Below are 26796 nucleotides of genomic sequence, written 5' to 3'. Positions count from 1 at the left end.
GGTTGCCAGAGGAGAGGTGGGTAGAGGGTTGAGAGAACTAGGTGAGAGAGATTAAGAGGTATAAACTTTGTTACAAAATACAGAAGTCACAGATGAGAAATATGCAGTGTGGGGAATATAGCCAATGATAATGTAACATCTTTTTATGACTACAGATGGTATAGACTTACTAGACTTACAGTGTTGATCATTTTGAAATATAGAGAAATATATAATCACTGTACTATGCACCAGGAACTAAAATAGTGTTGTAGTATTATACTGTAAAAACAAACACACTCATAGAAAAAGGTATCAGACCTGTGATTACCAGAGGCGGGGGTGGGGGGAAGGGAAACAGGATGGTGGCCAAAAGGTACAAACTTCCAGTTATAAGATAGATAACTACTAGGGATGTAACTCAAAATGATCAACACCACCGCACAATTGCACTCATCTCACACGCTAGTAAAGTAATGCTCAAAATTCTCCAAGCCAGGCTTCAGCAATATGTGAACCGTGAACTTCCAGAAGTTCAAGCTGGTTTTAGAAAAGGCAGAGGAACCAGATATCAAATTGCCAACATCCGCTGGATCATCGAAAAAGCAAGAGTTCCAGAAAAACATGTATTTCTGCTTTATTGACTACGCCAAGGCCTTTGACTGTGTGGATCACAATAAACTGTGGAAAATTCTGAGAGAAATGGGAATACCAGACCACCTGACCTACCTCTTGAGAAGCCTATACGCAGGTCAGTAAGCAACAGTTAGAACTGGACATGGAACAACAGACTGGTTCCAAATAGGAAAAGGAGTACATCAACGCTGTATATTGTCACCCTGCTTATTTAACTTATATGCAGAATACATCATGAGAAATGCTGAGCTGGAAGAAACACAAGCTGGAATCAAGATTGCCGGGAGAAAGAGCAATAACCTCAGATATGCAGATGACACCGCCCTTATGGCAGAAAGTGAGGAGAAACTAAAAAGCCTCTTGATGAAAGTGAAAGAGGAGAGTAAAAAAAGTTGGCTTAAAGCTCAACATTCAGAAAACTAAGATCATGGCATCTGGTCCCATCACTTCATGGGAAATAGATGGGAAAACAGTGGAAACAGTGTCAGACTTTATTTTGGGGGGCTCCAAAATCACTGCAGATGATGATTGCAGCCATGAAATTAAAAGATGCTTACTCCTTGGAAGGAAAGTTATGACCAACCTAGATAGCATGTTAAAAAGCAGAGATGTTACTTTGCCAACAAAGGTCCGTCTGGTCAAGGCTATGGTTTTTCCAGTGGTCATGTATGGATGTGAGAGTTAGACTGTGAAGAAAGCTGAGCGCCTAAGAATTGATGCTTTTGAACTGTGGTGTTGGAGAAGACTCTTGAGAGTCCCTTGGACTGCAAGGAGATCCAACCAGTCCATCCTAAAGGAGATCAGTCCTGGGTGTTCAATGAAAGGACTGATGCTAAAGCTGAAACTCCAGTACTTGGGCCACCTCACGCGAAGAGTTGACCATTGGAAAAGACCCTGATGCCGGCAGGGGTTGGGGGCAGGAGGAGAAAGGGACAACAGAGGCTGAGATGGCTGGATGGCATCACCGACTCGATGGACATGAGTTTGAGTGAACTCCGGGAGTTGGTGATGGACAGGGAGGCCTGCCGTGCTGCGATTCATGGGGTCGCAAAGAGTGGGACACGACTGAGCGACTGAACTGAACTGAACTGAGGGATGTAATGTACTTCTTGCTTCTTCTGTCTCCCTTCTGTTGGATGAGGATAAGAGGCTTGTGCAAGCTTCATGATGGGAGGGACTGCCTGTGGGGAAAACCGGGTCTTGCTCCAATGGGCATAGCCATGCTCAGTAAATCTTTAATCCAATTGTATGCTGATAGGTAGAGCAGTGCTCCCTCCCTGTTAGTTGTTTGGCTTGAGGCGACCCAGTCCTGGAGTCTACAGGCTCTATGGTAGAGCTAATGCTGACCACCAAGAGGACTTATGCCAACACGTGCCTTCCAGGATTGGTGCTGCCAGTGTCCCGGTCCCCACAGCAGGCCACTGCTAACCCATGACTCCACAAGAGACCCTAAAACACACACAGGCAGGTCTAGTTCAGTCTCCCGTGGGGTCACTGCTCCTTTCCCCTGGGCCCCCTGCACAAGGTCTTGTTTGTGGCCTCCAAGAGTTTCTGCTTCCCTGAATCCCATGGAAGTTCTATGATCAAATTTAGCTGGCCTTCAGAGTCAGATTCCTTGGGGACTCCCAGTCCCTTTGCTGTATCCCCAGGTTGGGAAGTCTAATGTGGAGCCCAGAACCTTCATAACATTGTGAGAAATGCTTTGGCATTACTGTTCTCCAGTTTGTGGATCGCCTACCCAGCAGGTATGGGAATTGATTTTAACATGACTGTGCCCCCTCTACTGTCCTGCAAATCAAAAAACAACAGATAGAACCAGATATGGAACAATGAACTGGGTTCAAAATTGGGAAAGGAGTATGTCAAGGCTATATATCATCACCCAGCTTATTTAACTTAAATGCAGAGTACATCATGCAAAATGCCGGGTTGGATGAATCACAAGCTAGAATCAAGATTGCCAGGAGAATTATCAACAACCTCAGATAGGCAGATGATACCATTCTAATAGCAGAAAGTGAAGAAGAACTAAAGAGCCTCTTGATGAGGGTGAAAGAGGAGACTGAAAAAGCAGGTTTGAAATTCAACATTCAAAAAACTAAGATCACAGAAACTGGTCCCGTCACATCACAGCAAATAGATGGGGGAAAAGTGGAAATAGTGACAGATTTCATTTTCTTGGGTTCCAAAATCACTGCAAACAGTGACTGAAGCCATAAAATTAAAAGACACTTGTCCTTGGAAAAGAAAGTTATGGCAAACATTGACAGCATATTAAAAAGCAGAGACATTACTTTGCCAACAAAGTCCATAGAGTTAAAACTATGACTTTTCCAATTCATGTACAGATGTGAGAGTTGGACCATAAAAAATGCTGAGCACCGAACAATTGATGCTTTTGAATTGTGGTGCTAGAGAAGACTCTTGAAAGTCCCTGGGACAGCAAGGAGATCAAACCATTCAATCCTGAAGAAAATCAACCCTGAATATTCATTGGAAGTACTAATGCTAGAGCTGAAGCTCCAATACTCTGGCCATTTGATGCGAAGAGCATACTCATTGAAAAAGACTCTCATGCGAGGAAAGATCGAGGGCAAGAGGAGAAGGGGATGACAGAAGATGAGGTGGTTGGATGGCATCACCGACTCAATGGACATGAGTTTGAGCAAACTCTGGGAGATACTGAACAACAGAGAAGCCTGGTGTGCTGCAGTCCATGGGGTGGCAAAGAGTTGGACACAACTTAGCAACTCAACAACAAAATGGGATGCTATCCTGTACAACAGGATAAATATGATTAACACCTGCTGTTTGTTATATATGAAAGTTGTTAAGAGAGTAAAGCCTAACAGTTCTTATCATAATGAAACTTTTTCTTTTTTTGCTCATACCACATGGCTTGCAGGATCTCAGTTCTCTAACCTGGGATTGAATCTGGGTCACAGAAGTGAAAGCCTGGATTTCTAACCACTAGGCTACCAGGGAACTCTCTTTTAATTTTTTTATCTACATAGGATGGTGGATATTCACTAAACTTATATGGTAATAATTTCATGATGTATACAAGTCATATTATGATGTACACCTTAAACAGTGCAATATGTCAATGATACCTCAATAAAACTGGAAGGGGAAAAAAAGCATGTGGACCTTTAAGCCATTTGCAACCTTCAGAGAAATGACAACAGTTAGACCTTAATGGGTTCATTTAGGAATCATATCATGTGAAATAAAAATCTACTTTGTTCTTGCATTAAAAAAAAAGAAACAAATGGAAAAAGCCAATGAAAATTTTGCACATAGGACAGTGTTTTCAAACATGCTTTAAAAATAGATACTCTTATTAAAAAGAGGTAAGTACATTAAGGACATTTTGCTAAGTGAAATAACCCAGAAAGAGAAAGAAAAATACTATATGATTTCACTAATATGAAAGTGAAAGTCGCTCAGTCATCTCCGACTCTTTGTGACCCCATGGACTCTATAGTCCATGGAATTCTCCAGGCCACAATACTAGAGTGGGTAGCCTTTCCCTTCTCCAAGGAATCTTCCCAACACAGGGATCAAACCCAGGTCTCCCACATTGCAAGCAGATTCTTTACCTGCCGAGCCACAAGAGAAGCCCAAGAATACTGGAGTAGGTAGCCTGTCCCTTCTCCAGCAGATCTTCCCAACCCAGGAATCGAACCAGGGTCTCCTGCATTGCAGGCAAATTCTTTACCAACTGAACTATTAGGGAAGCCCCTTCACTAATATGTGGAATCTAAAAAGAAAGTTGAATTCAAACAAGCAGAGAGCAGAACGTTGGTGTTATGAGGGACAGAAGACGGGTGGGGATGGGGCGATCAAAGGGTATGTATGAGGTTGCAGTTACATATAATGAGTAAGACTAGAGAGTCTAAGACTTTATGCCTAACTAAATAGATACTCCAAGTCAAATGAGATCTAAATCACAGCTGACAACAGAGTATTATAAAAATACTAATTCTCCCCCCAAAATAATCCATAGATTCAGTTAAAAATCAGTCAGATCCAAAAAGTATTTTTTATGGAACTTGGTTCCAAACAAAAAATCCACTTGAAAGAGTAAAAGTACAGGAATTAGGAAAAGCTATTTTTTGGAAAAAACTAACAAAAGTATAATGTTTCAAGAAGTAATATTAATTTGTTAGTGATGCTGGAAAATACCAAGAAAATCAATGATATAAAATAAGCAGAATTTTTCAGATTGCAAGTTGGAAACAATTAGTGAACCAGGAAATCAACTTAGTTACCACCAGATGTTTTTTTAATGGGTTGTAAAAGAGAAATCATTAAAGTGTAACACATCTATTACGTGTGGGTGTTGCTTGACATGTGCATGCATGCGTGGTAGTACATCAGTTCACAAGGTAAATCATTGATTACTTTGTAGAGCACTACTAAAAGTTTGAAAAACATTGAAACGGTAGAGAAACAAAATAGCATAGGGGAATTTGTAATATGACTAGGGTGGTATTTCAAAATAGTAAGGAAAAAAAGAACTATTCAGGCAAGGATTTGGGGACATTAACTACATATATAAAATATCTATATAAAATAATATGTCTATATAAAATAATACATCGATGTAATAAAGTTAGTGTTCTATCACACACAATACAAAAAAACCATGTTTTAAATGGTTTAAAAATGGAAAGTTAAAAAACGCCTATGAAAAGATTAACAGAGGTGCATAAATAAAATTTAATACACAATAAAAAACCATGTAAAATTTTAAAGAAAGAATATTTGCAATTTTTATAAAAAGTAAAAATTGCTACTCAAAATTTATAGCTGTCTCATTTGTGTAAACTGAAGACTATATGAGCCCAATGGTTTCCCTGGTAACTCAGACAGTAAAGAATCTTCCCACAATGCAGGAGACCTGGGTTCCACCCCTGGGTCTGGAAGATCCCCTGGAGAAGGGAATGGCTATCCACTTTAGTATTCTTGCCTGGAGAATTCCACAGACAGAGGAGCCTGGCAGGCTACCATCTCTTGGGTCGCAAAGAGCCAGACATGACTGAGCAACTAACACTTTCACTTTTTTCATAAGCCCAATAGACAAGTGAATAAATGATATTAACATATAAATGCACACATATATATGTATGTCTAACTCCAGAATGCAAATTAAAACAACGGATAGACCTTTTCATGCTCATAATAGCAAAGAGTTTAATATCAAGTCTGGTCAGGATCTAGAGAAAACTATACTCAAATATGCAAACGGGGGAGAGGAGTAAATTATCAAGATACTTTGGAGGGTAGTTTGCAAGTAGGGATTAAAATGTGCATAGTTTCTAATTCAGCAATTCTATTTTGTGGTATTTATCCTAGAAGAACACAAACAACCATGCCCAGAAAGAGATATGTAGAAGTGTCTGTTGCTCTGTGGTTTACATTAGAAAAAAATTTAGGCAAACTAAGGTCTCTTAAGAGAAAAATACCCAAGCCTGTGTATCTATACTGTGCACACAGGTAAAGAACATGCTACATGCATAGATGATATGGCTAGAACCCCCAGAATTAATGTTGAATGATGACCAAAAAAAAGCAATTTTCAGATGGATACATATGGGTTTATACTATTAATATTAAAGAGTAGCCAAAAACACTATAAAGTTTCTATGGTTACTACATACATAAACACATACATTGAACAGAGGTTACCACTGGAAAAGAGAGAGATCTGAGAATGGAGGCAGTGAATAGTCAAGTCTGACAAGTTTTGTTTTTATCCCGAGAAGTTCTATTCGGCTATTTTTCAAAAGTGATTTTTTTCCCCTTTCAGTTTTACTGAGATATGCTTGACATACAGCCCTGTGTAAGTTCAGTGCGTACATCATAATGACTAGACCTACATATATTGAAAAATGATTATCTATCACCTTATACAGATACCCTCCAACAAATTTTTTTTTAATAGCATAATGTTCTTTTCTCATGTTTCAAGTATTTCTTCCTTCACGTTCTTCCCTATTCTAGAGTCTGAAGTTCTGGAAGGTGTAATCCTACTGCTCCTTAGTGGACGTTCAGTGTTAGAACTGCTTCATTGCACTTCACATTTCTGTCTTGCAAGCAGGTGCAAATATGAATTGCAGAGCCAAGGAGAATGACTCCTTCTTCCACAGATGTTTTTCATTTGCTTTCCTGCAGAAGTATCACCTGTCAGGGGTCATTTTTGTGTTATTTCTCAGTTTGGAAGCTCCTGTATTGTGCAAGTAATGTAAATCTGAATTCCAGCCTCAGGGAGAGCAGGTTCTTGTCTTAGAAAACTCATGGAAGTCTTTTGTTTCAGTGCAGAACAAGGCTAAAACCAAGAAGCCAGCTGAGCATCTCCTTGTGCTAACCAGCTGTTTTTTACACTATGTGAATCCTTTCTCTGTGTTTATAGAATTCTGAGGGTTTTCAGCTCCAGCTTTCTGGGGCTTTTCAGTTCCAACTCCGCTCCTTGCCTAACTTCAAGGCCTTGTTCTAAGTCTGTGGCTAAGAGAACTCAAGTGCCTTGGCAACAAACACAAGGAAACCTAATATGATATCAATCCACAATTGGATCCCTGGTCTAATTATAATTCTTGACAAACAAGTTAATTTTACGGTCTTTGCCTTTATAAACTTCCCCATTTTGTAGTCCAGAGGAACACAATTCAAGTGCTTCCTGAATCTGTCTCCTGGGCTATAGTCTTCCATTTGGCTCAAATAACACTCTTTTCCATTTCTATTATAGACTGGTTTATTGATTATATCTTTTGGCAGTACTTAGCTATATACTTAAAAGATTTTATATTTAAAAGAATGAATGTTTGCTATATTTTAGATTTTCTAGATGTGTCAAGAGAACTGTCAGAGTCTCTAATTTATTGTGGGCTAGAAATAACATTTTAGTATTTCTTAAAATGAATTCATTTTTATTTATGTAATTTAAAATTAATTTTAAAAATACTGGATACATATCAGAGAAACAGAAACAGTACTTCTCTATTTGTGCTTTATGGGGGACATAGCTTTTAACTTAATTCTCAAAGATGGGGAGGATTTGAAATCGGCAAAAGGGCAGGGAAAAGGCTTTTAATTGATCAGGTTCCCTGTCCCACTTATGTTCAGCACCATCATCTAAATTTTAGGTGAAATTTTTTATTAAATGTTAACAACCATGTGATTATTAAATCATCTGTCTCCCCACGCTGAGGGGACAGGGAACAATAATATAGCTATTCGTTTTTATGTGCCAAGCAGTGGTTTACAATTGAGGATGTTTTTGTCTACCAGGGGACATGTGACAATATCTGGAGACATTTTTGGTTGTCACAACTTGGTAGGTGCTACTCAGATCTAGTGGAGAGAGGCCAAGGATGATGCTAAACATCCTACAGTGCCCCCAAACATGCATGCCCCCGACCCCAGCAACAGAGAATTATCTAGCCCAAAATGTCAGTGTTTATGATAATGAGACACTCTAGTGCAAAAAAAGCTGCTGACAGCTATTATCAATTGTGTTACTATGACGGATCCCTCTTCCACCTTCTCTTTCACTCTCTGTGTATATTAGGATTCACAGTCCTTTTCCTCTGTACATCAACAGTCTACTTAAGATTTGATAGCTGGTGATCTGCTTCTGAGAAACATCCTAAACAAGTACGCCTCACTGGAATCAATCTCAGATCTTCTCTGCAACAAAGCGTCTGAGCAGCCAAATGTAAGGGACACTCATTTCTTTCAGTTCAGTTCAGTTCAGTCACTCAGTCATGTCTGACTCTTTGGGACCCCATGAACTGCAGCACATCAGGCCTCCCTGTCCATCACCGACTCCCAGAGTCCACCCAAACCCATGTTCATTGCGTCAGTGATGCCATCCAACCATCTCATCCTCCGTCGTCCCCTTCTCCTCCTGCCCTCAATCTGTCCCAGCATCAGGGTCTTTTCAAATGAGTCAGCTCTTCGCATAAGGTGGCCAAAATATTGGAGTTTCAGCTTCAACATCAGTTCTTTACATTTTCTCCAACTCACTGACCAGTCACTTGAACCTGGAATCTGAGTCCTAACCCAGACTTCCTGCCTAGCTGGTCTAAACAACATGGCTGCCTTTCCCTACCTGGACTAATCTTCCCAAATTTTACTCTGTGCTTTAATATACTCATCTGTACCTCCAATGCCTGCTTTGTCTACCTCCCTGTCTCATCAGGTCCTTGCCAGGACAGCTAATCACATCTTAAAATGGTAAATAAAATGTGCCAGTGGGGACAGACTACGCCAACATTACCGGGGTAGTCAAGAAAACTGCCAGCAGATGTTTTGATTGTAACCTCTTTGGTTAAACTGTAACACACGGATGGAGACACCAATCACCATAACATACACAGAGAAAGAAAAAAATAAAACAATAAACACTCTGATTGCTGAAATGCAAACAATGACTTCCGAATATTGACACTGGGAAACCTAGCGGAGTGATATAAAAATAGTCCATTGTTAAAAGATCAATTTTGAAACCCAGTGGTATCAGACAACTGGAAAAAAAGCATACCTTATTCTTAGTCAAGTCAGTTATACTTTTACAAATATATCCAGTATCTTAGCAAGCGCGATTTCCAAGACAAACCTATTGAGCAAGGAGCAATTAAAATACCTCGTTTTCATTGGTTTTGAAACTTTTTCCATAGTCTCAAAAACAAAGCTATGTTTCCTTAAAATAGGTATAATTATATTAGGAACTCTGTTGAAAGAAATGAGTAACTGGGCATTAAGAAAGACTGCGTAGAAAAAAAAAAGAAAAGAAAGGCTGCGTACATAGTATAATGGTTAAGAGTAGAGCCCCTGGTGCCAGAGAGTCTGGTTTGAAAATCAAACTCCCAACTTACACCTGTGACTGTGGCCGGCTCACTGGGTCTCTCAGTGCTTCATTTTCCTCATGAGCAAGTTGCAAATAGTAGCAATATCTACTGCTTAGGGTTCTTATGAGGTTTAAGCTCAGTTATGTGTAAAAATACACACCTGGCACCTAGACATTACCTTGTATCTGTTAGGTAAATTACTAGCAATATTTTTAAAACATAAAACCAGTAGACAATTTGCTATCATGACTCAAAGGTCATGCTGTTCACTCTCCAAGGCACAGGACCTGTTTCTCAGTCTCAAGCATCTGTGAGTCAGTATGCTATGAACTGGGGTCCACTCTGCAACCAGTGTCCACATTTAGATCTCTCTACAAGAGACATTCTGTCCCAAAAGAGATGTTAAAAAGGCCAGAGGAAAAGAAAAAATAATAAGCAACAAAACAGAAATGTTGTTAAGCACAATTCAAATAAACAAGGTGAAAATACATGAAAACATTCTCTTTATGAAGTACCTTAAAAATCCTAGTGATAACAATAAGAAGAAAACCGGCTGCTGCTGCTGAGTCACTTCAATTGTGTCCGGCCCTGTGTGACCCCCTAGACGGCAGCCCACCAGGCTCCCCCGTCCCTGGGATTCTCCAGGCAAGAACACTGGAGTGGGTTGCCATTGCCTTCTCCAATGCATGCAAGTGAAAAGTGAAAGTGAAGTCGCTCAGTCATGTCCGACTCTTAGTGACCCCATGGACTGCAGCCCACCAGGCTCCTCCGTCCATGGGATTTTCCAGGCAAGAATACTGGAGTGGGGTGCCTTCTCCGAGAAGAAAGCCTATGGTTCCTAATAAACTTAAGTACACCTTCAGATTTAAATTCTATATTTCAATAAAAGCAGTTCCTAAAACCAAACTTTTAGATGGAAAGGCAACCAGAACAACAGCCTATGATGAAAACGGTCACAGCTCAGAGACGCTGTGTTTCAAAGAAAAGTGAAAGTGAAGGTAGGTCAGTGAAGTGAAGGTCGGTCAGTTGTGTCCGACTCTTTGCGACCCCATGGACTATAATACAGTCCGTGGAATTCTCTAGGCCAGAATACTGAGTGGGCAGCCTTTCCCTTCTCCAGGGGATCTTCCCGGCCCAGGAATCAAACCCAGGTCTGCATTGCAGGCAGATTCTTTACCAGCTGAGCCACAAGAGAAACCCAAAGTTAAGGTCAATTTTTTTTTTTTTTTTTGAGTAAAATCAAATCCAGACTTAAATAAGCAACAACTATATTCCAAATGTCTACTGCAATAGGGGAAATGCTGCAAGCTTTGGATCTACAGGCATCTCAATGTCAAATAGAAAAAAAAACACTTTTATAAGACAGGATAAGAGGGCTGGAAGGAACTGTTGAGAAGAAATGAAGCTTCTACCCAGTGGTAAAAGCAGACAGCACCATTGGAATGGTGTAATGCATTTACTGCTTGCACAGACTGGGGGCAAGCCAAAGTCCAGGTGTCTGAGAGGAAGAAAAAAGCATGACTCAAGTTTGATCAGGCCAAGGTAGACAGGGTGTTGTATTAGCTGCTCAGTCATGTCCGACTCTTTTGTGACCTCATGGACTGTAGACCACCAGGCTCCTCTGTCCATGGAAAACTCAGGCAAGAATATTGGAGTGGGACGCCAGTCCTTCTCCAGGGGATCTTCCTAACCCAGAGATCGAACCTGGGTCTCCTGCATTGCAGGCAGATTCTTTACCATCTGAGCCACCAGGGAAGCCCCAAAGCAGACAGAGAGTGATGGACAGTTGTGAACACCTGCTCTCTTGGATACTGTAGGAACACTGGTTTTAATAGCAGTTATCAGAACAAAAGAGTGGTTAGGAGCGAAACCCTCCAAACAGGTTAAGTAAGTAAATAATCAGCCTGACATCAACTAAAAGTCCCATTTTCACTCCTTCACTGGGCACCTGATCCTTTTTTCACTGAGCTCCAGCTATACAGGATACATGAGGAGCGTCTCCTGCCAGCATTACCAGGTTAATGAATAGATTTGCAAACTTATGTCCTTACCTAAATCTCTCTTAAAGAAACACTCCGCCCTCACAAAGGAAACCAACCACCAGAACCTGTGAAAGGTAAACAACAAGCAGCAACACAGGAGTGTGGTGAGTCCTTTTTACAAGAAGGAACACACTCCAGATACTAGAATGGGGACATCCGGAAACAAACAGGAGTGGCACCAAGTCATAGAGATGTTCTTCTGTCAGAAAACTCACTGCGAACATTCCAATGGTATGAGATTCCAGGGAGGGCACACCTTTTACTCATATTAAAGAGAGACAGAGAAACCGTTCTTAAGACTAGAGGACAGTTAAAGACTGGACATATACTTGGATAAAACTTATCAGTGACTTAATAAACAGGTTTTCGAATTCTAATTATACTTTTAATATTGTTACTAAAACAGGTAACTACTCTTAGTCATTTAAAGGGCTCTGAGATTACTTTTAAAACACTGGAATCCAAAACTGTGAAAAGAGAAAGCCAATCTGGATTTCAGGATTCTTTACTTGTTTTCCCCACAGCACTGTCCCTGACTCATAGATAACATCTTTAATTTCTTTGCCTGAAATTCTTCCAGTAGATGCATGAATTCTCCTCTCAAGGCAGAGTGGCTTGATTGGCTGTACCAGTAAGGTGTGAGGACAACAGAAGAGTATCTGCAAATTAAAATGAACCCTCCCCTCTCCTCCCGTGTCTGTCTTCTAGAGAGCCTTCCTTAACCCTCCCAGCTGGACTGGTCCTCCTCCCTGCACTGGAGCCCCTCACAGTATTTTATCTGTATGAGATACTGGTGTGCTTCTCCCACCAGACTGTGAGCAGAGATTAGTACTTCATAAGGCAAAATACAATGGCTTAATTAGAAATAAAAATTATCTGGGTATTATATTATTTGAAACATGAAACATGATACATTTACCAGTCATTGAGATGCTGTGACTCTCCAAGGAAAGGTTAGAGTACTTTGTCATCATTTCTTCCTGGACAGGTAGACTTGTATAAGGTGCAGCTGTAAGAAAAAGAACATGTGATTACATATTATTATCAAGGTTAAATGACTGCATAAAAGTTACTTCACAGCAGCTAAAATACTATATTGTATGCTAGTAATGAAAAATGTTTTTAGGAATCTCTGATTCACTATGTTTTATATGCTCCATAGACATTCAGAAATACACTGAGCTAATGAAGGTAACAAAATTTCCAGTCTTTCTATTTTTTTTTCCTGAAAAATCCCTACTGACTTGTATCAATTGGCTTAAAAAAAAACTTTCCTTATCCTACAATTTGTAATTTCTTTCTAAAACACGAATGAAGACATTGAGAAATTAGATAAAGAGTGCCAGAAAATAAAAGACATTGAAAGGCAGAGAGAAGATGGAAGGACAAAAAAGGACAGACAGATCATAATAAAGGACATAAAAAGTGAAGACAGAGAGAATGTACTGGGTGCTGGAGGACAGAGAACACACAATACATGCACAGGAAAGTCTGTGCTGTTGTTTTCCAGCTATGGGACAGTACAGCCTTGTTTGTTTTTATTTTTAGTTGCTAAGTCATGTCCAGCTCTTTGGTGACCCCACAACTGCAGCATGCCAGGATACTCTGTCCATGGGATTTCCCAGGCAAGAATACTAGAGTGGGTGGCCATTTCCTTCTCCAGGGGATCTTCCTGACCCAGGGATAGAACCCGTATCTCCTGCATTGGCAGGAAGGTTCTTTACCACTGAGCCACCATGGAAGCCCAAATAAGGACAGTCTTTATTCCAAAAATTCTACTGTAATCAGGGAAATGCTACAAGCTTTGGATCTACAGGCATCTCAGTGTCAAATAGAAAAAAACACCTTTCTTTTATACAGAGGGATAAGGCTGGAAAGAACTTTTAAGAAGAAATGGGGCAACCGAGTGGGGAAAAGCAGACAGCACCACTGGACTGTGGTCATGCATTATTGCTTGCTCAGACTGGGGGCAAGCCGAAGTTCAGGGGTCTGAGAGGAAAAGGAAAGCCTGATTCCAATTTGATCAGGCCAAGGCAGACAGTGAGTGATGGACAGTTGTGAACACCTGCTCTCTTGGATACTGTAGGAACACTGGTTTTAATAGCAGTTATCAGAACAAAAGAGTGGTTAGGAGCGAAACCCTCCAAACAGGTTAAGTAAGTAAATAATCAGCCTGACATCAACTAAAAGTCCCATTTTTACTCTTCCAGTGGGCACCTGATCCTTTTTCCACTGAGCTCCAGCTATACAGGATACATGAGGGGCGTCTCCTGCCAGCATTACCAGGTTAATGAATAGATTTGCAAACTTATGTCCTTACCTAAATCTCTCTTAAAGAAACACTCCGCCCTCACAAAGGAAACCAACCACTAGAACCTGTGAAAGGTAAACAACAAGCAGCAACACAGGAGTGTGGTGAGTCCTTTTTACAAGAAGGAACACACTCCAGATACTAGAATGGGGACATCCGGAAACAAACAGGAGTGGCACCAAGTCATAGAGATGTTCTTCTGTCAGAAAACTCACTGTGAACATTCCAATGGTATGAGATTCCAGGGAGGGCACACCTTTTACTCATATTAAAGAGAGACAGAGAAACCGTTCTTAAGACTAGAGGACAGTTAAAGACTGGACATATACTTGGATAAAACTTATCAGTGACTTAATAAACAGGTTTAGAATTCTAATTACATTTCTAATATTGTTACTAAAACAGATAACTACTCTTAGTCATTTAACTAAAAGTCCTAGATGTTAAGTCTTAGATTACTTAAAGTCTTAGATTACTTTTAAAACACTGGAATCCAAAACTGTGAGGAAAAGCAGACCTGCATTTTGTTTCAGGATTCTTTACTTGTTTTCCCCACAGCACTGTCCCTGACTCATAGATAACATCTTTGATCTTTCTGACTAAAGTTTTTCCAGTAGATACATAAATTCCCCTCTCAAGGCAGAGTGACTTGAATGGCTGTACCAGCAAGGTGTGAAGACAACAGAAGCGTATCTGCAAATTAAAATGAACCCTCCCCTCTCCCCAGGTGTCCTTCTTCTAGAGAGCCTTCCTTAACCCTCCCAGCTGGACTGCCTGCCTCCTCCTCGCACTGGGGCACAATGCTCTATTCACATTCAACTCTCATCACACTATATTATAACTGTTTTAGGTACTGGTGTGTTTCTTCCTCCAGACTGTGAGTAGAGATTAGTACTCCATAAGGAAAATACAGTGGCTTAATTAAATATAAAAAATTATCTGGTTATTAAATTATTAGAAACATGATGCATTTACCAGTCACTGATATGTTATGACTCTCCAAAGAAAGATTAGAGTACTTTGTCGTCGTAATTTCTTCCTGGACAGGTAGACTTGTAAAAGGTGCAGCTGTAAGAAAAAGAACATGTGATTACATATTATTATCAAGGTTAAATGACTGCCTAAAAGCTACTTCACACAACAGCTAAAATGCTGTACTGCATACTATTAATGAAAAATAATGTTTTCAGGAAACTCATTCACTAGGTCTTCTATGGTCCACAGACATTCAGAAATACACTGAGCTACTAAATGTACCAACATTTCCCATCTTTCTATATTATTCTTTTTTTTTACTGAAAAATCCCTATTGCTTTACATCAAGGGGCTTAAAAAACAAAGCTTTTCTCATCCTACAATTTGTAATTTCTTTATAAAATATAAATGAAGACATTGAGGAATTAGACAAAAGTACCGGGGGAGGGGGGGGGTGGAACAAAGGCATAGAAAGGCAGAGAGATGAGAGGACAAAAAGGGACAGAGACCATAATAAAGAACATTAAAAAAGGAAGAAGAGAGTGTGGCAGCTGCCAGAGGACAGGGCACACACAACAGATCGACAGGAGAGTCTGTGCCGCTCTCTCTTTTCCAGCTATGGTGGCAGTCCAGTCTGCCCTCGGCCAAACTGACTTTCAGTCTTGCTCTGTCACTCATCTCTTCTTTCGAAAACTTTCATCAAAAAAGCAAGATTTCTGTTTCCACCTGTCATACTCTCCTTAAAAATTCCTTTTTTTTGTTTTTTTTAAACACCAGCTATTCTCTCTTTGACTTTAGGACAGAGACATTACGTCCCAGGAAGACCACCCCAACTCTACCAAACAAGGCAGAGAAGCAGAAAGGCTCATTATTGTAAACTTGACTGAATTCTGAAAACTTTAAATTAAACTTGGGCCTCTTTTATACCACATTTTTTAATTCTCTGCTTTAAAAGTTATTCCATTTGCAAGATTAGATTTCTAGTTGTTTCTTTTTCTAACATGTATGAAAAATCTTACCAAAGCAAGTTATCACTTTTGTTGCTTCAGCTACACACCACTTTTACAATATTGCCTAATTTTTTTTTAAAAAGTACTTTGCAGAATCTAACTCTCCAATATACCATGTTCCAAAGATTTGGTCACTTCTAATACAACCTTGGAAGGTAGGATGCAGTTTCTCATAAAATAATCCTTTAACAAGTAACATACCTAAATCACACTGCTCTTTGGGGCTTCCCTGGTGGTTCAGCTGGTAAAGAACCCGCCTGCAATGTGGGAAACCTGGGTTCGATCCCTGGGTTGGGAAGATCCCCTGGAGAAAGGAACAGCTACCCACTCCAGTATTCTGGCCGACAGAATTCCACAGACTGTACAATATATGCATGCTTTATATTTATGGTGGCTTCCCCAGTGGCTCAGATGGTAAACAATCCACCCGTAATGCAGGAGACCTGGGTTCGATCCCTGGGTTGGGAAGATCCCCTGGAGGAGGGCATAGAACCCACTCCAGTATTCTTGCCTAGAGAATCCTCAAGGACAGAGAAGCCTAACTCTCCAGTAAGTCATGGAACAAAGATTTGATCACTTCTAATACAATCTTAGAAGGTGGAATGCAGTTTCTCATATCCTTTAACAAATAACATTCCTAAATCACACTGCTCTCTGACAGGGATTATTTAGGAAAATATGCCCTGAGTTTCTCACTAGGCTGTCAGGAATACAAACTTCTCCTTCATCCACACCTAATATTCATTCATTCATATTCTCTGTCACTCTCTCTCTCAAACACACAGACATTGCCAAACAGTTTATCAACACTAAAGTTCCTTTTTTTTTTTTTGTTATTGGGCATAGCTCACTTAGAGGTTGCATTAAAGAGAGAGCATCTCAAGGAGATCAAGACAGATCCTCCACTCTATCATCTGTTCTGTGAAGCCTGCAGACACAAGCTTGGATATTTGTACTTCCTTTGCTTGGGAGGTCTTTCCACTTGGCCTAGCCTACTGTACAGTGAAATACCATCATGAAGGTCTTCATCACACTCTATTCCTAAAACAAGCTCATATCCCTTTTGAGATGGTCTGACATTTATTATCATTACTATTATCCACACTATCAACAACAATATGAGTGACATAAGCTGGAAGAAACACTGTCATTCTCATTTCATGTAAATAAGTGAACATATAGAGCATACATGCAGGATGTCAATATGGAATATAAAGCTATACGGATCATAATGATATTGACTGAGGCCCACCATTTGTGACTGAGAGTCATTAAAATTTCAGAGTAGCACCCATTCATAATATTGACTATAACTAGCCTGTGTGTTATACACAAGCTTGCATGTGATCTACAGAATATGAAGCATGATCTACATCTTTGAACAACTCTTGTGGTGGAAGAGAACTGGAGGTAACACTAGGGAGATGAGAGCTGAGGCTGGGTTATCTTCACATTGTGCATCATCAGGACGTGGGTGGATGGGTCCACCTAGGGCCTACATTAGAGCAAGAAGGAAAAAAGGGGTCTAGGCTTGGCTTGGGCAAAAATCTGAATTTACAAAAGTTGAAGGAACAGGAGAAAAAGGAAAAACCAAGCTTAAAGAGTAGGAAAACTGGGATAATTCCAGTTATTCTAGCTGTTGTGACTACTTCCAATTGCCAGCTCCTATATTAAAAACACAATCAGACATCCATAAACCAGCCACCACCCGTATCCTAACTTCATACTGCCTTTAAAGCATTCATGATCAGGCTCTGGATTCCACTGAAGAAGTCCCAAGTGCAAAAGGGCATGTCTAACTGTTGTGAATTTTGCCTTGGGAAGACCTTTAAGAGTCTTCAGTACAAGAGCAGGGCAGTCTGCACAAGGTGTCAGAATAGCAAAGTGAGAAGTTCTTTGTGTAGCCAAGATATGTTTTAATCAAAAAAGTGAGAATGTAAACCTTATTGCTTTCAGTAGGACGACAGGAGGCTGACTCAGCCAACGATGGTGTTTGAAGGAAACTGGCAGGAGAGTCAGGCAGATGTGGTTTGAATACTTCCCTGAAAGGATTAGGCTGAGTCACAAAAGAGAAGTACACAAAATGGAGAAGCAGAAATTTGTATCCTGATCCAAATACTGCCACCAACGTGTTCTCTGGGGCTTCATTTCACAGAGGAAAGAAAGGAGGATCGGAAAAGCTGCAAAATATTGAGTGATGCCACTGAGATCAGAACACACATTCCCCAAGTGACCATGCTCACTCGTTTCTTAGTCATTGCTGCAGGCTTTCCACTCAGTATTCTTTTACAGGTAGTGGCCAAAATGCCAACATAAGAGAGTAGCTAGCTTCTAGTAGTTGTGCCAGAGATTAAAACATTCTCTTTCTCTCCTCAAGGAATCGGGTTTCCCAGGCGGCACAATGGTAAAGGATCCATCAGCCAATGCAGAAGATGCAAGAAACGTGGGTTCGATCCCTGAGTGGGGAAGATCCTCTAGAGAAGGAAATGGCAATCCACTCCAGTATTCTTGCCTGAGAATCCCATGGACAGAGGAGTCTTGAGGGTTACATTCTGGGGATAACAAAGAGTCACACATCACTGAGTGACTGAGCATGCACACCACACTTGGCAAATGGGGCATGAGGGTATTGTGTCAAAGAACTGAGTAACATCTTGTTTTCACCCGTTATTATTGTTTCATGGGAAATTGCAAAATGGTCTCTACTTAGATATCTTTAACATGTTATCTTTTAAAATAGGCATTGCTGGAAGGGTTTATAATTTATGCTATTAACATTTTTTTAAATGAAATAAGCATGCCATGCTTTCTACCTAATATTAAGGAAACATTTTCACATATTTAAATGGGGCCCTATTCAATTGAAGTAAATTCTGAAGAAAAAAAAGAGGATGAGTTCAGTTCGGTTGCTCAGCTGTGTAGGACTCTTTGTGACCCTCTGGACTGCAGCACGCCAGGCCTCCCTATCTATCACCAACTCCTAGAGTTTACCCAAACTAATGTCCATTGAGTTGGTGATACCATCCAACCATTTCATCCTCTGTCATCCCCTTCTCCTCCCACCTTCAATCTTTCCCAGCATCAGGGTCTTTTCAAATGAGCCAGTTCTTTGCATCAGGTGGCCAAAGTATTGGAGTTTCAGCTTCAACATCAGTCATTCCAATGAATATTCAGGACTGATTTCCTTTAGGATGGACTGGTTGGATGTCCTTGCAGTCCAAGGGACTCTCAAGAGTCTTCTCCAACACTAACGTTCAAAAGCAACAATTCTTTGGTGCTCAGCTTTCTTTATAGTCCAACTCTCACATTCATAGATGACTACTGGAAATCCCATAGCTTTGACTAGATGGACCTTTGAAGGCAAAGTAATGTCTCTGCTTTTTAATATGCTGTCTAGGTTGGTCATAGCTTTTCTTCCAAACAACAAGCATCTTTTAATTTCATGGTTGCAGTCACCATCTGCAGTGATTTTGGAGCCCCCCAAAATAAAGTCTGTCACTCTTTCCACTGTTTCCCCATCTCTTTGCTTTGAAGTGACAGGACCAGATGCCATGATCTTAGTTTCCTGAATGTTGAGCTTTAAGCCAACTTTTTCACTCTCCTCTTTCACTTTCATCAAGAAGCTCTTTAGTTCTTCTTCACTTTCTGCCATAAGGGTGGTGTCATCTGTATATCTGAGGCTATCGATATTTCTGTCAATCTTGATTACAGCTTGTGATAAGTAACACTAGAAAATTGCATTGGGTTTTAACATTTGCTTTTACTTAAGTCAGAAAATAAGTTTAAGAATAAGCATTTTCTCTAATCCCTCCTGAAAATCTCTTAAATTTTATAATCTCCAAAGGATCTGAACTCCATTTAGAAAAAAGTGTAAGTAAAAGCTATTGGTAGGATAAACACCATTCCTTGCCTCTCTCTTATTCACATAATGTGCTGTACTGTGCTTAGTTGCTCAGTCCTGTCTGACTCTTTGTGACCTCATGGACTGTAGCCCACCAGGCTCTTCTGTCCACGGGGATTCTCCAGGCAATAATACTGGAGTGGGTTGCCATGCCCTCTCCAAGGAATCTTCCCAACCCAGGGATGGAACCCAGGTCTCCCGCACTGCAGGTGGATTCTTTATTGTCTGAGTCACCAGGGAAGCCTTTATTGATTGCTATCAAGATATTGTAAAATTTAAATTATTTTAATAAGTCTTAGTTTTAGCATTCTGATACATAGCATTATGGGCTTCCCAGATGGTGCCAGTAGTCAAGAAGCTGCCTGCCAATGCAGGTGGATGTAGCCATGTGGGTTCAATCCCTGGGTTGGGAAGATCCCCTGGAGGAGGGCATGACATCCCACTCTAGTATTCCTGCCTGGATCCCATGAACAGAGGAGCCTCTCAGGCTACTGTCCATAGGGCTGCAAAGAGTCAGACATGACTAAGCAACTTAGCACACATATAGCATTATAAACGTGAAACTCAGTTACAGAAACAAAATAACCTAGGAATATATAATGTATACTATTTATGAAACAAAGGTTTGGAACTCAGAATATATTTCCCCATGGAAGGAATGCTGTATATAACCATGAAATCCCAGGACAAATTCTAAAAGCCATTTAAGTCATGATACAGCTGAACTACAGCATTAAAATATCTAATTACCAATACTGCTTGTAAGCAATACATTTAGAGTTCTACCTCTGGGTTCTAGAAATATAGTATTTCTATCCACTGTCTACAGCTGCAGTACAAAAATGAAGAAGAATAAGGCTACCTGATTCCTACAGACCCTACAGATTCCTACAGGAGAGAGTGTGTCAAGAAAAGATGTTTGGTAAGAAAATAAATTCCTGTTGGGAACATTTATAAGTAAGACTTTCTAAGTCATGGACAGATAACAGTCTAGATAGGGAATGCATATATTTTTTACATAGTATGGGGACTATTAGACAAGAAGGTCATTTTTAGATTCATTTTTAAAAAATTAAAAAACAATTAAAAAGCCTAATGACAAAAGCAATGTAGACTTTTACACAGCCTTATAAACCTGTTTTTAAAACTTGGTCACACAGAAATGCAAACAAATTGAACTTCTCTTTAAATATGATGTTTGCAATAAAATATATTTTGAAGGGCAGTGTGGAAACCCATATTTTAAACTACCTTTACATAGGTCATGAAGATATTTTTAACAGTGAACTTATGCTAAATAAAACTAGCATTTCTGCTCTTTCTAGAGACTGGGTTTTTTAAGTGTTTCACTGACTAGGTTATTCTTTGGAGACTGAGATATTGTTCCATAGTTTTCAACTAGGGATGATTGTGCCCCCCACCATCACCATGCCCAGGGACTACTTAGCAATGTCTGGAGACATTCAAGTTGTCACAATTTGTAGGGTACTACTTGTATCTAGTAGGTTATGTTAGTTTCATAGGGTTGCTATACCAAATTACCACAAATACAGTGCCGTAAAACAACAGAGGTTTATTTTCTCATTGTTCTAGAGGCTAGAAGCCTGAAATCAAGGTGCAGGGCCTTGTTCCTTCTGAAGGCGCTAAGTAAGCACTCTTCTGGGCTCCAAAATCACTGCAGATGGTGATTGCAGCCATGAAATAAAAAGACGCTTACTCCTTGGAAGAAAAGTTATGGCCAACCTAGACAGCATATTAAAAAGCAGAGACATTACTTTGCCAACAAAAAGTCCGTCTAGTCAAGGCTATGGTTTTTCCAGTGGTCATGTATGGATGTGAGAATTGGACTATAAAGAAGGCTGAGCACTGAAGAATTGATGCTTTTGAACTGTGGTGTTGGAGAAGACTCTTGAGAGTCCCTTGGACTGCAAGGAGATCCAACCAGTCCATCCTAAAGGAGATCAGTCCTGGGTGTTCATTGGAAGGATTGATGTTGAAGTTGAAACTCCAATACTTTGGCCACCTGATGTGAAGAGCTGACTCACTGGAAAAGATTCTGATGCTGGGAGGGATTGGGGGCAGAAGAAGAAGGGGACGACAGAGGATGAGATGGCTAGATGGCATCATCGACTCGATGGACATGAGTTTGGGTGAACTCCAGGAATTGGTGATGGACAGGGAGGCCTAGCGTGCTGCGGATCATGGGGTCGCAAAGAGTCAGACATGACTGAGCGACTGAACTGAACTGAACTGAAAAATTCTTTCTTGCTTCTGCTAGCTTCTGGGGTGGGTGGGTCAGGGGGTGGGTGAGAGGGTAAGAGAGAGAGAGACAGAAAGAGAGAGAAAGTATGTGCATGTTCAGTCACTAAGTTGTGTCCGATTCTTTGCAACCTCAAAGGTTTTACAATGTAAAACCCAACTAGCAGAGATGTTAGCTGAGGACACATGGTCATAGATAGCAGTAATGACCTGGTGACCATCCACAGAAAGAAGGGCCTTAACTTCCACTCACGTTTTTTTTTTTTTTTTTTAACGTTTTCTTTCTTGTATTGTCTTGTATATATTTATGTATCTTCACAATTTTCCCCTCTTCTTTTCATCTCTCCCTTTATTTATATAGGGTATGGTGGTTGAGTCACTAAGCTGTGTCCTCCTTTTGCCACCCTATGGACAGTAGCTCACCAGGCTCCTCTGCCCATGGGATTTCCAGGTAAGAATACTGGAGTAGGTTGCCATTTCCTTCTCCAGGGACTCTTCCCAAACCAGGGATTAAACCCCCCTGCGTTTCCTGCATGGACAGGCGGATTCTCTACCATGAGCAACCTGGGCAGCCCCTGCTAGCTTCTGGCAGTTGCCAGCATTCCTTGGGATTCCCTGGCTTGTAGCTGCATCTTTCCAATCTCTGGCTCCATCTTTATCTGGCCATCTTTCCTCTGTGTGTCTGTATCTCTTTATCCCAATCTCCCTTTCCCTTCTATCATAAAAACCAGTCACTGGGTTAAGGGTCCACCCTAATCTAACATGACCTCATTTTACCGTGATTACATCTACAAAGACCCTACTCTCAAGTTCACTTTCATAGGTACCAATGGTGAAGACTTGAACATTTGAGGGGGTGGGGACACAACACACCCACTCACAGGTAGAGACCAGTGATACTGCCAAGCATTCGAAAGGATGCCCCCCCGCCCTGCCCCGCTCCACCCCTGCACCGCCCCAGCAAAGAATTTTCCAGCCCCAAAGGTCAATACTGCCAAGGTTGAGAAACCCTGATTTCAAAACAGGTACATCTTCAACCCTGATTCCTCAATGCAGTATTTGAAAATCTTCATATGACCCTGTGGCTCTGAGTTCCTATTTCACAGGTTTAGGTGCAGCTATTTTAAAGTGTGAACTTTTCTTGCAACCTTCATGGCTGGGGCCTGTTTTGAGAACTTGTTACAAAGATGCACAAAGTGCTACATGAAGTTTTTTTAAAATGCAAACCAAGAAACCACTTAGAGTCATTAGCTAGCTCCAGGCTCTTGGCTACCTCATAAAAGCACTCTAGGCTTCAAGATCAATCAGATGAGACATTCAAGTTCCCTTTCAGGATCTCAGAACTATGTAATTATGAGGCTGTAATAAAAAAAGATTCTATCTTGAGAGTAGGGATACATTAGTAATGATAAAACCACAATAACCTTACAGATACCAGAAAAATATTTTTTCCAAGTATAAGAGAAACACCATTTTTAAACATAATATCTATTATTTCTACACTAAAATATATTGAGATGTGCCTGAATAGTGACGTTTTATTGGGAGTAGAGAGCTTATTTTTAGTAAAATACTGTGAGGTTTTTTTTTCTTCTACGTCAATGCATGTGTCTAAAGTTGTTTATCTCTAAGGTTCACCTAGTATTGTGAAATATGTGAGGCCAGCTATACAAAAGTAACTTGAAACGATTACAGTCCAGGACAAAGAGTCTCAACACTTATAATCTGTCTCTGAGGACAAATATTCCTTTGGAAAATAGTACCTAATTATATAAACCAATGACTGTTTCTCAACTATACTTGTGGTGCCTCAGTCAACTCAAGATTTCTCAGAGGTAACTTTTTTTTCTTTCTTTGCTTCTTTTCAAGCCATCTCAAACTAACAGAAAAGTTTTAAGTTCAGAATAAAGAATGTTTCCCCCACTGGAGAATAAGTTGCTGACCTAAAGACCCACTTGACCTTGGGAAAAATAGAGTATGTTTCCTACAAAGGACACACCTCACAACACCCCAGTACTGCTGCGAAAATCAGGAAATTAGTATTTTATGCCCTCTGATCTCATCCCACACCTTACTGGAGTTTCAACAAAAGTCTTTATAATGTACTTTTTATTCAAAGGTTTCAGCTCAGGATCACATGAGCTGCCTTGAGCCACCATGTCTCTCTATTCTCTTCACTCTCACAGCTTTGGTCTCTCCTGACTTTTATGACCTTGATGCTTATGAAAGTTCCAGGATAGTTATGTTGTAATACAATTAGATTCAGAGTAGACATCTTCGGCAGGAATATCACAGAGGAGACACTGCCTTCCTCTCATTGCATCCTACCAGATGACACACAATTTTTATTTCTCTCCTTAATGATTTACACTTTGATCATCTGACTCAAGTGATGTCAGCCAGGATTCTCCACCTTATTCTTTTTCTCTTTTCATTAATACTTTGTGGCAAGTTACTTCCCAAAACGTTGTGGGAAGATACTTTGAAACTGGATAAAAAAATAACAACCCACTCCAGTATTCTTGCCTAGAGAATTCCATGGACAGAGAAGCCTGACTGGCTACAGCCCATGAGGTCACAAAGAGTCAGACACAACTGTATGACTATCACTCACTCACTCACTTTGAAACTATATAATTTTGTGCCTCATCAAACTTTCAATTAACTCAATTAATTCAGTTAAATGTGTACTCGTGAATACCTATATAAGTCAATGGACATTTTTCAGTGGCTATGGATACTAGTCCATCAGTATTATTATTTACTTTGACGCTCTGTTTATCAAGTGGGAGCCCTTTCCCTCTGGCTTCTGCATCCTTTTCCATTACTCATCATTCTTTGAACACTTCATTGCTTTCTGGCACAAGAGGGTCCAAGCTTATCACATCCTCTCTCGACTCCAGTCCTAAAATCAGCCATTTCTATATAAAGTTCTAGTGATTATTAGGAAAAAATGTATTCAGAATCAAGATTTGGGTGCTAAGTATGCTCATCACTATGGGAAAATCTTTGCTCCATTTCACTGAACAGAGCTAAGAATACATTGTGCATATTCATACACACAGATGCATAACACATATTTATATACACCTATATGTAATGGGCATAATATATATACAGTTGGCCATGAACAGTGAAGATTCAAACTTTAAGGATCCATGTCTGCACATATCTTTTCAGTAGTAAAAAATAGATTACTATGTGGTCCACGGTTGATTCAATCCTCGGATGCAAAGGAACCACACTGATACAGAAGGCTGACTGTAAATTATACACAGATTAAGCTGTGTTGTTCAGTGGTCACCTGTAAATATATATGACATATATATGCATTATATGGGCTTCCCAGGTGGTGCTAGTAGTAAAGAACCTGCCTGCCAGTACAGGAGATGCAGGTTTGATCCCTGGGTTGGGAAGATCCCACGGAGGAGGGCATGGCAATCCACTCCAGTATTCTTGCCTGGAGAATCCCAGGGACAGAGGAGCCTGGCGGGCTACAGTCCATAGGGTCACAAAGGGCTGGACACAACTGAAGCGACTTAGCATGCACGCATACATATGCATTATACATATATTTATAAATACACGTTCATATCGATGCAACCATTTATAGAGATAGAGAGACATAAGAGATACAGATAGATATTTAAAGTCACAGCTTCACACGAATGCTGCCACTTGCAGTCTAACACTGCAAGATTCATGTTAGTTTTCCCTGTTTATTTCCTTCTTCTCTAGAGGAGAACCTGGGTTCTATTATCCTTGCCAACTTCACTCAATCTAGTCTCCCACTGCCGCTGCTGCTCATAGCTCCAAGAAGTGTCTTCCTCACCCACTCAGGCTCCAGCGTCCTGCCCTGGCTGCTCCTGCATACCTGACCTCCATCCCATGATCAGGATCAGACCCCAAGTCATGGCCGTTTAGAAGCCCTTGCTTCTAAGGCCTGAGGTCTGGCGCCAGCTTTCTGCACCAACAGCCACCTCCTGCGCTGAGGCTCTAACACTTCACACGGGGGGCTCTTCTACCTGGAGGCCATTCTGACTGGCTTAGCTTCTAATGCCCTCACCTGAATCCTCAGGTTCTCTTCACCAAAGGGGATGATTCCTGCCTTTCCCCACCTAATGGTTAGTAGGCCGGCTTCCCGGAAGGGAGGGAAGAAGGTGGGGACAAAAGACCGGGAAGAGGAAGAGCGAGTTGAACAGTGTGTATATAATATAATTGTAAATGTAACAATTTAGGGTCAAAATTTTGATCCATCAGATACAACCCTATTAAAGACAGGCTTATAGCTAATCTGTTCCTTTAAAGTTTAAACACTATGAAAAGTAAAAACAGCTAAGGTTTTATACTCAGATACAGACCAGCAATGTCAGGCATATGTAGGTGCTTGAATAATATCTATGGCAATGAGCATTTATTACTGGGCAGTTGCTCTGTGTGTCTCTTGAAAAGAAGGGAGCATTGATCAAGGAGGCATGTAAGCAACATCATCTAGAGGTTAAAAATGATCATTTCAAATGATTCCCCGGCAACATTTTTCACTAGATAAGCATGGCTCATTCCTTCAATTTGTACCCCCCCCCAAAGAGTATAGTGGCATTTAAATATTCCCAATTATGTAATATTTCTCCTTCAATAAAGCTATTTTACATTTCTTAATTAAGAAATAGCCTAAAAGAGTTAAGGTGAGTCCTTGTGCCAAACTATTCTAGGACTCTAGACTGAGTCAGCATGCCCTTCAGTCCATATGTAAATAAAGTATTTATATCTACACACTCTGCTGTCAGTGATTCCAAACTTTCATACACATACACACCCACTTCAGAGA

At 40.5% G+C, this 26796-nt stretch overlaps 1 protein-coding gene across 3 annotated transcripts in view; it reads right to left on the bottom strand.

Annotated features, from left to right (window-relative positions):
* Positions 1-26796, bottom strand: part of EMB (embigin) — a 122622-nt gene that overhangs the window by 33278 nt on the left and 62548 nt on the right. For all 3 annotated transcript variants that reach the window (XM_043887640.1, XM_043887641.1, XM_043887642.1), the window contains exons 2-3: positions 14799-14891; positions 12432-12521 (exon numbers count right to left, since the gene is read on the bottom strand). In XM_043887640.1, coding sequence (XP_043743575.1) covers positions 12432-12521; positions 14799-14891 — 183 coding nt within the window. The remainder of the gene's footprint in view (positions 1-12431; positions 12522-14798; positions 14892-26796) is intronic.

The sequence above is a fragment of the Cervus elaphus genome, chromosome 25 (genome assembly GCF_910594005.1).
Source record: "Cervus elaphus chromosome 25, mCerEla1.1, whole genome shotgun sequence".
NCBI lineage: Eukaryota > Metazoa > Chordata > Mammalia > Artiodactyla > Cervidae > Cervus > Cervus elaphus.
Note: the sequence above shows the minus strand (reverse complement) of the source record. Positions and strands in the feature narration are given on the sequence as shown.